The sequence below is a fragment of the Oncorhynchus kisutch genome, linkage group LG11 (genome assembly GCF_002021735.2).
Source record: "Oncorhynchus kisutch isolate 150728-3 linkage group LG11, Okis_V2, whole genome shotgun sequence".
Lineage (NCBI taxonomy): Eukaryota > Metazoa > Chordata > Actinopteri > Salmoniformes > Salmonidae > Oncorhynchus > Oncorhynchus kisutch.
The window spans coordinates 64,515,858-64,528,549 of NC_034184.2; the positions used below are offsets into that span (position 1 = coordinate 64,515,858).

Below are 12,692 nucleotides of genomic sequence, written 5' to 3' on the forward strand. Positions count from 1 at the left end.
CAGTGCAAATAGTCAGGGTAGCCATTTGATGAACTGTTCAGCAGTCTTATGGCTTGGGGATAGAAGCTATTTATGAGCCTTTTGGTCCCAGACTTGGCGTTCCGGTACCGCTTGCCGTGCGGTAGCAGAGAGAACAGTCTATGAATCAGTGAAATGACCCATTTAATGTTAAATAGGTTATAGGTATCAGTTGATATTTAGTTGTGAACTTCTTACACAATTGTACCTCAAGAAAACTCCCAGTACAACCTTTGGATGACTTTTTTTTATCAAAGAAGTTAAATAAAATACAAAAAAAGTGAAATAATGTATTTGACGTTCATGTAATCTCTGTGGTTACGTTGCCAAAATATTGACTCTGTTGTGTTCTTTCTCAAGTGTAACCTGTAGTAACCCAAGCCCTATGATCAACTTCCTTAGGGGGATATTTGTATAGTTTTCTTATTTGTTTAGGGAAGTTGTTTGACTTTCCACAATTGTATTATTTTTATTAAAGCCTTTTATTCTTTTATCTAAATTTGCAAACAACCCAGCCCTTCTTGTTCCGAAAGGTCAGGTTTTATAGGAGGAGTAGGAGTACAGTTTATGAATAAATATGCCTGTCAGTCTTTAACCAGTCTCTAAGTTATAGAAAGGCCATCAGCAGCCTCAGCTTTCTACTGTACCTGAATGAAGAACAAGCTCAAGTCATAGGATGGGCTGCCAACGTACAGACTGCATTGAGAAGCCCTTGTCGAATCTCTTTGAGAAATTTGGACGAATTGTTGGCACCTACCCGGTCTGGTTTTTTGTTATAACTCTAATAGTATCCGGAATTCTGGGAGGAGGGTTTTATTTTCTGAAAGACAGGGAGGATAATGACATTGAACGACAATTTACACCGAGGAGTGGACCCTCAAAGATTGCTAGGGCCTTTGTCAAAGAGAACTTTCCAAATGACGACGCACAGTTCTCAAGCCAGAGGCTCTATGAAGAAGGGAATTACGCATCAATCATCATGGTATCCAATGACAAATCAAATATTCTAAGCACAGAACATTTGAAGAACATTATCAAAGTGAACGATAAAGTTAAAGATATCTCAGTTGATGTAGACCAAAGGGAGTTGAGGTTCAGCCATTTATGTGCAAAGACAAATGGACATTGTGTGTCAAATGAGATTTTAGAAATGATTGACTTCAATGCAAGCAGAATTGAGCAGACAAACATTACTTTCCCTCTATATACACACAAATCAAGACAAATCTTTCTGGGATCTGCAATAGGTGGGGTTCAAGTAAATGTCAAAAGTGAAGTCAAAAGTGCCAAAGCTGTAAAGCTTTTCTACTTCTTGGAAAGTCACACCACCAGAGCTGAGGCATGGCTAAAAGAATTCCAAAGGATCCTATCAGATGAGAGAGACAATGAAAAGATTAAGGTATGTATGTCATTGAAATAATAGCATATATGTACTATAGCTTTAGCCAACCTTACGAGAGCGTTACAACGGACAGGGTTGGCTAAGTTACTTTCTAGATGTAATCCGCAAACATCCTTTCTGAATTTAAAAGTAATCCAAGAAGTAATCATCTAGTTTTCAAAAGTATCTGTAATCTGATTACAATATTTTTGCTGGTAACATAACTGATTACAGTTAGTTTTTTATAAATCCGATTACATGTAACATGTAACTTATATGTAATCAGTTGCTCCTCAAATCTGACAACAGAAAATTGAAAAAAAGTGTTATCATGAAAACAAGCTTAAAGTACTGGTGTAGTACTTCACAAGAAGGTTACATAAATCAGCATTTACTAATCATTTTGTATTTAGCAGATGCTCTTATCCAGAGTGACTTACTGTAATGAGTGCAAAGATTTATGTACTGGTCCCCCATGGGAAACAAACCCATATCCCTGTCGTTGCAAGCACCATGCTCTACCAACTGCGCCATTATAAGCTAACAATTATCAATTTGATTCACAAAACATGGGCAATATTTAAATATTTGTTTTACTTTTACTGTTGACAAGTTATAACCCAAGTATAAATACAGGAAAGTGCACACACAGAAAGGGTTAATTTTTTGTTGTTGTTGAGAAAAATAGATGCAAACATCAAGGAGTAGGTCTGATGGGTATTTGTGGTGTCATCGGCCTCCCCCTTGCTTCAGAAACAATAGAGGAGCAATAGAGAACAAAAGAGGAAAGTGCCATCCATCAGCATGGACCAACATCGATGTGGAACGTTCCCGACTTCGAGAATCCATGCCCCGAAGAATAAAGGTTGTTTTGTAGGCAAAGGGGGGTCGTAGATGGGTGCACCTAATAAACTGGCAGGTGAATGCATGTTCTTGGTAACAAGTGGTGGCACCAATGAGACATTAAGGGCATTTTCTGAGGAATAGTTCGAATCACAGTGTGACTATTTCTTACATTGTATTTTTGTGATTTTTAAACTGGTTGGTTTCACATTCCCAAAATGTCAAACGAACAAAAATCCCTAAATAAAACCACGTGTTCATGCAATATGTTTGTTTATTGGACAAACATAATCACGTTAAATCCATTTATGATTATCATGAAGCATCACTTGTCTTACAATCTTCATATTACTTACTCGCTCTGGTCTTTCAACATAGTGCGGGAGCGCAAAAGCCGCTCTCACTGCACGGTGAATAGGTTATATTCAGTAGCCTTTATCCCGGTATAGCCCCCATATCCCTTCATTTGCATCGGATGCGCTCATAAATGAGCTCCTACTCACTGAATGTTTCAGAGATATCAAGTTATGATGCTGCGTGTATTTAATAAAATGCTCACAGTCAAACAACCAATAATAATGTGCGCTTCTGATTATTTTCCTGTGTTTGGTCCGGACTGCATTCTCACCTACAGCTAACCGTACCATTGAATGAACTGACTATGACCGAGACCACCCTGTTTGAGCGAACCACGGTGTGTTGTTTAGTGCGCTCCGGAATGCGCACCCGTTCAAACAATCCAACTAAGGGGGTAAACGGAAATCCACCAGAGTGTGAAATGCATTCCAGACCAAACAGTCGCAATTTCAAATCCCAAGAGGATTTATGTCAAGTGTCCCTGAGCACTTCTATTTTTTAGTTGGTGTTTTTACTGAGTCAAGTCAAGGTTCGGTAGCCGAAGTCTACGCCCCTTCATTGGTGATTCGCCAACAGTACTACCGTTAAAAGGAGTGGGAACTATGGACGGAATTCTTCAATAAAGTGTTTGTTGTCATTGCATGAAATACGACAAGTTGTCATGCACATTTTTTTCACTTGAGAAATACTGCACCAAACATCGTAGTTAGATGTAAAATTGCGCGACTAAGATTTCCTCACCAAAAAAAGTCTAAATGAATTACAGATTCATTGATTTATCTTAGATTATTACATAATGTTTTAAGGAAGTGTGTACTGACAAAATTGTAGCTACCTTGCCTCAAGAGGGACAGAGAGTAACATGGCCGCTTTTTTTCTCGTTTTTCAGGCGTAAGCCTTTAAGGGAGTATGGGAGGCACAGACATTCGTTTCGCCTAGACGGATTTATTCTAGGAGCAAACCAAACCTATTATCAATCAATCAAATGTATTTATAAAGCCGTTCTTACATCAGCTGATGTAACAAAGTGCTGTACAGAAACCCAGCCTAAAACCCCAAACAGCAAGCAATGCAGGTGTAGAAGCATTTTGCAGTCACCTTTACAGAAAAAAACATGGAACTGTCATTTCTCTCTGCCTATTTGAGCTGTTCTTGCCATAATATGGACTTGGTATTTTACCAAATAGAGCTATCTGCTGTATACCACCCCTACCTTGTCACAACACAACTGATTGGCTCAAATGCATGAAGTAATTCCACAAATGAACTTTTAACAAGGCACACCTGTTAATTGAAGTGCATTTCAGGTGACTACCTCATAAAGCTGGCTGAGAGAATGCCAAGAGTGTGCGAAGCTGTCGTCAAGGCAATATATACACATCAAATATAAATATAAAATGCATTTTATAATGTAGAAATTTGTAAAAATAAAGAAAAACCCTGGAATGAGTCGTTGTGGCCAAACCTTTGACTGGTACTGTATGTACCGGTAACCTTATTTTAAGCATTAACATGTTCAGTAATGGCATAGCTACAGCACTTGAAATATAGAACTCTATGTACTTTGCTAGGCAGCTAAACATTGACTGGAGAACTGCAGCAAGCTAGCTAGCTACAGTACCTTCAGAAACTAGTCAGACCCTTTGACTTTTTCCACATTTTGTAATGTTACAGCCCTATTCTAAAATTGATTACATTGTTATTGTTATCTCATCAATCTACACACAATACCACATAAAGACAAAGCAAAAACAGACATTATTGCTAATTTATAATAAAAACATGATTGAAATATCCCATTTGCATAAGTATTCAGAACCTTTACTCAGTACTTTACTGAAGCACCTTTGGCATCGACTACAGCTTCGAGTCTTCTTGGGTATGACGCTACAAACTTGGCACACATGTATTTGGGGAGTTTCTCCCATTCTTCTCTGCAGATCCTCTCAACCTCTGTCAGGTTGGATGGGGAGAGTATCTGCACAGCTATTTTCAGGTCTCTCCAGAGATGTTCGATCAGGTTCAGGTTCAGGTGGCTTCCGTCTGGCCACTCTACCATAAAGGCCTGATTAGTGGAGTGCTACAGAGATGGTTGTCCTTCTGGAAGGTTCTCCCATCTCCACAGAGGAACTCTAGAGCTCTGTTAGAGTGACCATCGGGTTCTTGGTCACCTCCCTGACCGAGGCCCTTTCCCCCCGATTTCTCAGTTTGGCCGGGCGGACAGATTTAAAATCCTTCAATGAGGCCTTCAATGCTGCAGACATTGAAGGTAACCTTCCCCGGATCTGTGCCTTGACACAACCCTGCCTTGGAGCTCTACGGTCAATTATTTTTACCTCATGGCTTGGTTTTTGCTCTGACATGGATTGTCAACTGTGGAACCTTTTATAGACAGTTGTGTGCCTTTCTAAATCATGTCTAATCAATTGAATTTACCACAGGTGGACTCCAATCAAGTTGTAGAAACATCTCAAGGATGATCAATGGAAACAGGATGCACCTGAGCTCAATTTCAAGTCTCATAGCAAATAGTCTGAAAACCTATGTAAATACGGTATTTCCTATATTTTTTATATATATATATTTTTTTACATTTGCAAAAATGTCTAAAAACCAGTTTTCACTTTGTCATTTCGGGGTATTGTGTGTAGATTGCTAAGGATTTTGTTTTATTTAATTAATTTTTAGAATAAAGCTATAACGTAACAACATTTGGAAAAGTCAAGGGTTCTGAATACTTCCTGAAGACACTGTATATGACAAATTGAATAGAATATAAACTATGGACGATATTTTCAGAACATTGCTATTTCAATGTATTTGTTAATCATTTTCTCATGCTAAAACATTAATTAATTCAAATGTATGTAACCATATTGTAAAGTGTTACCAAGTACAGTAGTGGCATAGCTACAGCACTTGAAATATAACATTCTTTGTCCTTTACAAACCAGAGGAATCTTCTATACCACAGTTACGATACTGCTCTTGTGGATTATTGACTTTTAAGTAGACCCTATATTGAAATATATATATATATATTTCAATATAGGGTCTACTTAAAAGTCAATAATCCACATATATATATATCCACATATATATTGTCTAACAGTTGCTTCTCCGTGGAACATTTCATTGTGTAGGTGTTTTACTATACATCACAATCGAAGCAGGAGGAGATAGAAAAACACACCACAGACGGGATTCCATTGTTCTCAGCCACATATGCCCTTGCCATCGCCTTCTCAGTCATATCTTGCCTAAGGTAAGCAGATTTTTTTGTTGTTGTTGACCAAATTGACCAGTCGCTGTCAAAGTATGGTAAATTGTTATTCAACTGTTGATCATTCCAAGTAAATTTGGTTGTTTGTGGATGACAACCATTTTGTCTTAGGCTGGACAATGTGAGGAACAAAGTGTGGGTGGCTGCTATTGGTGTCCTCTCTGCTGGCCTGGCTGTGCTGTCCTCATTTGGATTGATGTTTTACATTGGAATTCCCTTTGTCATTACTGTGGCAAACTGTCCTTTCCTTATACTTGGTAAGATCATTTATGGAGTCAATAATAAGTCCATTTTCAATGTCAGGTTAAATGCATTTCAAAGCTCCAACTGACTCTGTTCACTAGATGACAACAGCATGTATACTTTACAGGAATTGGTGTCGATGACATGTTCATTATGGTGTCAAACTGGCAGCAGACCAATGTCAAAGACCCTGTGGAGAAACGCATGGCACACACCTACAAAGAAGCTGCCATGTCTATAACCATCACCACCTTGACTGACGTCCTTGGGTTTTACATTGGACTCACGTCCGACTTTCTGTCAGTACAATATTTCTGCCTGTATACAAGCACTGCCATTATATTTTGCTACATTTACAATGTCACATTCTTTGGAGCTTTCCTGGCATTGAATGGGAGGAGAGAAAGAAGCAACAGACACTGGTTGACTTGCATAAAGATCCCATCTGAGAATCCCAAAGAATGTTCTAATGGGTATAGTATGTGTTGTGTGGGAGGGAACTATGATAAAGCCACTGGGACAGAGAAAGAACAACCAATCAATCATTTCTTTAAGAAATACTATGGTCCTTTTCTGACAAAACCATGGACCAAAGTAATTGTAATCTTTATTTATGCTGCGTATTTGGCAGCAAGCATCTATGGGTGTTTTCAAATACAGCAAGGAATTGATCTTCGTGATTTGGCGGCTGATGACTCTTATGTTATTCCGTATTATAACAATGACAGGCAATACTTCTCTACTTATGGTCCTAATGTCATGGTAATTGTCAGTGAGAAATTTCCATATTGGGATAAGAACAAACGATCTGAACTCCACTCCTGCATGGATGACTTCAAGAAGCTTCGATTTATTACGGATGATTTGTATACATCCTGGCTAGATTACTATGAAGGCTATGCACAAAGTACACATTTAAACATTGATGATGAAATTGTATTCAGTGCAAATTTATTTTTATTTCTGAATTTGTACCCTGATTTTAAGCAAGATGTGAACTTCACCAGTAACGCTATCCATGCTTCTCGATTCTTCATCCAAACTGTTCATATAGTCAATGCCAGTATGGAAATTGAAATGGTGAACAGCCTTAAAGAAACAGCAGAAGGTTGTAGTGTTGTCCCATTGATGGTTTACCACCCGGCATTCATCTACTATGACCAGTATGCTGTTATAGTGAGTGGCACCCTCCAGAATATTGGAGTCACAACAGCAGTCATGTTGATTATCGCCCTTTTACTGATTCCAAACCCTCTCTGTTCTCTATGGGTGACATTCTCTATCGTCTCTGTCATTGTGGGCGTCACTGGTTTCATGGCATTGTGGGACGTCAATTTAGACTCCATATCCATGATCATTCTTGTTGTCTGCATTGGTTTCACCGTTGACTTCTCTGCTCATATATCCTACGCCTTTGTCTCGTGCAAAAAATCAAGTGTCAATGAAAGAGTTGTTGATGCTCTCTTTACTTTGGGCTATCCCATAGTACAAGGGGCTAGTTCGACCATTTTAGGTGTGGTGGTTTTGGCTGCTTCCAAGAATCATATTTTCAGGACATTTTTTAAGATTATGTGCTTGGTAATGCTTTTTGGGCTCATTCATGGCATCACTTTCCTCCCAGTGTTTCTAACTTTATTCACATCCAACTCAGAAAAACAAAAAGGTGATCTGAAAAAAGATTTTAAGAGTGGGGTTATGCCTCAAATGAAGCTTGACAAGAAGTGTGTAGCCTGTGACAAAGTATTTGTTACCGATCATTTTTGCAATGACAAACACACAATATGTACACAGAAAACCCACATTTGTGTAATACAAAACAAAAACAATTTGTCTCATGCAATTTGGGCCACAGACCCTGACTGCCCATGAGGCAGTATGATGATACTAGCCCAGGACGTCTTCATTTACTGTACAGTTTTGATAGATCTGTCACTGAAGTTATTATTGACCATGTGTGTCAATTAAGGTGCTGTTTACAGTTGTATTTCTTTGGTTTGTCTATGTTTTTTTCACCTTTTAATATGGTATACAAAATCTACTCATTTTGTACTTTGTATCTGTTGACTTGTGTCCTTTTTCTAAATGTCAAATAAAGGTTGTTTCATATGCCCCGTTTAAATGATATCCAATGGGTATCCAATTGTGTCACAAGTAGAAATCCTAAGAAACTTGCATTTTTTTTGTTGTTGAAATTTTTATTTCAACTTTAAAAGGTTATTTTACTGTCACTGGTGTAGAGAGGAGTAGGCAGGGGGCAGTCGCTGGTTAAGAACTACTGAATTGATTAAGCACCCTAGAACAAAGCAGGACGAAACTCAAACACTGTTGTGCTCAAAATGTATCTTCATAAACAAAAAGGCACAGGGTGAACCCAAAATGCAAAATATAAATTACTCAGGAAATAGTAGGAGAGATTCCTCTCAGGATAACAAGTAACATTTACAATGACCGACAAAAGATAAATGGCAGAGGTAGTAATTATACAGTGGGGATTGGAACCAGGTGTGTGTAATGAAGGTCGTTTGCCAGCAGTAGGTTCGGCAGCAGCTAGAAGGCTGGCAACGCCGAACGCCTGAGCTGGACAGGAGGGGGAGCCAAAGTGAAGGCTGGTGTGACATTTACAACAATTACCTGACGTCTTAGATCACTAAATCAGCTAAATTACCTATCAATACAAGTCTTACAGCTTTTTCAATTCCAGGAGAAATGGCTAAATACATTACTTCCATCTCTAAACTGTCAGAGAGATCTGGACTTAAATGTCTCTCAAAGTGCCAATTACTCTGCATTAAGGTCCTCTGATAAATTATAGTGTACTTTGAACACTGGCATGTATTTCTAAGAGACTTAAAAAAACAACTTCAGTTTGTCTGTCTAGAATAAATAATTTGAAATGGTTTACATTTGATTGTCTGGGTGTGAAGATATTGAGCAATCTGTCTAGAAAATGTACACCATACTTAAGCAATAAGGCCCAATGAGGTGTGGTATAAAAGTATCACTGCTCCGCAATAAGAATATGATGTTCATGTTGCTGTTCGAATCTTCTCTTGTGTTTATCCCAATTCGCACATTATTTCCCCTTACTTCCAGGCTAGCATTTAGTTTGTCACAGCGGGGGTTAATATAAGCCTCGGAAACAATGTTTCACTTTTGCTTTTGGATCTCTGTACTTCCGTCCAGAGTGAACAGTACCCAGAAGAGACAAGACGAGACAACTTTTTCTGAGCCAGTGGATATCACGCATCAACGTCATTACCTTGGACATATCCAAGTAAATGCCAATTGAAAAAAAGCTCAGACCAACGAAAATGCAGCTAGTGTACTGTCATTCCAGGTTCAATGTTTGAGTGACTCAGTTAGCTAAAGTTGGCTAGCTAGCTAGCAAGTGACAAAAACATTAGCTGTCCAGCCTGCATAGCAACAATTTGGTTGAGAACGGATTGTATTATTTTTTGCATAGTAACTATGTGAAAATAATTAAGGTCGTTAAACCAAAATAATTTACAACCAGATTTTTGTTCGGACTACGTATTCTGGTGGAAGAATGAAATTGTATGAAATGATTTATCAAAAATAACGGTTTAATTAAAATATCTATTGAATTGTTATTTTAAATATGGTAACAGTTTTATAAAAGCATTAAGGCACACGAGGCAGTGCTGTATCATGAAGTCACAGGTAAATGGGTTGACTGGCCCAGAGCAGAACAATGCCATTTACCTGTGACTGTATTCATGATACAGCACTGCTTATGGAGCCTGATTGCTTAAATATAATGGCATAATGGTGACCTCTTTCAAAATGAATGTATCCGTATATGTGTTTGCTTATGTATCAAATTGCTTATCTGTGCCATTTACATTGCATCCCTCATGTGAATACTGTTGTTATTTTGAACTGAAACACAATTTATGCAATTCCTCAACCAATATATTGGAAGAGCAGAGGTTTGAGATGTGGCTGATAACAATGGGTGCACCTGCTTCTGCTGATCCATAAGTCTGTCTTGGATGTTGGGTTTAGTTCCCTAGTGGTCCTCAGGAGGCACCCCAGCACCCAGCTGTCACCCCCCCCCCCCCCCCCCCCCCCCCCCCCCCCTCCGTCACGGCTGTATTCCCCCAGCCTCAGCCTCCTCCCTGGATGAGATGCCTCCAGCCCAAACAGCGTGACTTGACATGCCCCTACACCCCAGAGAGAGATAGGGGAGAGAGAGAGAGGTAGAGGGGGAGGTTGAGAGGGGGGTGGATAGAAAGAGGGAAGGAGGGATGGGGTGGAGAGAGAGCGAAGGGGGGGTAGAGAGAGATAGAGCGAGCGAGAGATGGAGATAGAGGTGTGTGTGTGTGGGGGGGGGGGGGTGAAATACATGCAATGAGATAGATAGAGGGTCCACATGAGTTAATGAAGCCATGATCTTTCAATGATGCTTACTTGAATAAGACAAATGAGGGACCCACAGAATACTTTAGATGAGTTTATTGATTGGAAGGTGCACAGGTCTATAGTAGATTGTAGGGGAAATACACGCCTGAATTTGCAAGGTGCTGTTGGCAGGATATAATATAACAGGCTTCAAGGCACGCTTCACCTCATTTTATGCCTCACAAGAGGTCTAAAGTAGAACTGGAGTCCATATTCTATTCTATTCTATTAGTCGGATTAGTTTGGAATCAATAAGGTGTGCGGCTACATTAGCAAATTCATAGAAATGGCTTCATTCTTTGAATGTTTTCTTTATTTATTATCTTGTTGAGAATACTGTACCGCTCATGAGGTTAGAGAGTTATAGCTTGATTGACAACTTGATTGATTGTGAGGATAGCGGGACCCATTGAAAAGGTGTCAAAAGACTAAGATGCAAAGGTGACAGGAAATGTGCTGTGAATGCCTGACTGTTGTATTGATGGTCTTGGTTGTAAGGAATGTTGTTGATGAAGCGAAAAATGTACTTTAAATATTCATGCCCATAAACATTTATGAGGGTTATAGTGACACCCTATGGCCAACAAGATATCACAGACTCACGTCATTTCTTGACGTCCTTGGAGAAACGTTATTTTTTACTAGTAACCTGACTTCATCTCCCGTCATCCTGTATTTAGGCACACAGCTCCCGCATAGGCTCCAGACAATCTAGGTATATATTAGGCACACAGAAACAACTACTATTGGCACAGAATGCATTGATTGTAGTACAAAATCTATTACCATATAAACTGGATATGGAATTGAGTAAGAATGTTGGCCATTGTGTGTGTGACAGGGTTTCACTGCAAATTGCAGTAAAACATATTGTTTCATTTATAAAGACGAGTGAAACTGACATTGCATAATATGACAGTGTGTACTTGTGCAACTCAAGCCACGCCCTAGAATTCATTTAGGATGTCTAAAACGAGAAAAATCTGTTTTTGTGCCACATGACCCAGTGACGCAAGTCCAAAGAAAGATGAAGTCGTTTGTTATTTGATATTACCTTGTTTACAGACATGAGCCAACGGATTAAGCGGTCGTGCAGCTGCAATGACTCATTGCACCATGATTCACAACTTGAAACGTTTTACATTCAGCCTGTTCTATTTTCCGGTGGTCCCTCATCGCCTTTTCTTGGACCATATTTGTCTGCGAGGCAGAAAGGATACAATACAATTTCGATGCCATATAGCCTACTTTGGCTGCGTCTGCAGGCAGCCCAATTCTGATCCTTTTTTTCACTAATTGGTCTTTTGACCAATCACATCAGTTCTGAAAAAGATCTGATTTTAAAATATCTGATGTGATTGGTCGAAAGACCAATTAGTGGAAAAAATATCAGATTTCGGTAGCCTGTGTAAATTCAGCCATTGTGACATCATTCAAGATGTATTCAAATGTGTCTAATCAATTTGTGATGAATGGTTTTGTATTTAGCCTACATTGTGGTTGCCTCCTAGGCCTGTAGTCACTAACGGATTTATTAATAAAGACGAAAGCAACGTAATCTGCCCTGTGGCATGTTTTTAGCATTAATCATCAATCCATTTGTAGCCTATACCTATTATAGAGTAGGCTTTAGCGCCTCAACAGATTGACTCTGCACAATCTTAACCCACAACTGACAATCTACTCTTCCTACAACATCTTCATTTTCAATTTGTAGTCAATTCTGCTGTTATCCCTGTTGACTAGCCTATGGACAGCGTCGTTTATAACACTTTAAACACCGCGTATTTTACGACAAAATACCTTTATCAATAAAATCCCCAAATAATGTAAACCTATCTTTAGAACGTTATTAAAGATTAGAATAACCGAAAGTCTCCCTCTAAAAATCATCATCTGGGAGAGATCACAGGTTGCTGAGCGAGCGACTCCTTTCCTTGCCTGTTTTTCTCGAGCGCAGCTTTCAGCACTGGACAGCTCCTTCGCCGCTCCACCTAACCCGCGCTCCCATTGCAATGATTGACAGAGGAAACGGCCATACGCGAATCAAGGGCACTTTAGAAATCCTATAAGATAATGAAGGAGACGGGCTTTAAGAACGAATGGTTCCCGATGTCCCCACGGTTTAGTTACTGCTTGTTGTGG

General features: G+C 39.3%; 1 protein-coding gene across 1 annotated transcript; it reads left to right on the forward strand.

Annotated features, from left to right (window-relative positions):
* The first annotated feature begins 694 nt into the window (after nt 1-694).
* LOC116376149 (patched domain-containing protein 3-like) lies at nt 695-8,229 on the forward strand. Its single transcript, XM_031835160.1, has 4 exons — nt 695-1,417; nt 5,743-5,864; nt 5,994-6,139; nt 6,253-8,229. Exons 1-4 carry the CDS (start codon nt 695-697, stop codon nt 7,992-7,994), a joined length of 2,733 nt encoding a protein of 910 aa, XP_031691020.1. The 3' UTR covers nt 7,995-8,229.
* Nucleotides 8,230-12,692: the final 4,463 nt, after the last annotated feature.

Bases quoted from the DNA above. Each gene is read 5' to 3' on its own strand.
- LOC116376149 (XM_031835160.1), top strand. From the start codon at position 695: ATGGGCTGCCAACGTACAGACTGCATTGAGAAGCCCTTGTCGAATCTC. The intron at 1,418-5,742 runs GTATGTATGTCA...TTCATTGTGTAG, and splicing joins GAGACAATGAAAAGATTAAG to GTGTTTTACTATACATCACA. The intron at 5,865-5,993 runs GTAAGCAGATTT...ATTTTGTCTTAG, and splicing joins TCAGTCATATCTTGCCTAAG to GCTGGACAATGTGAGGAACA.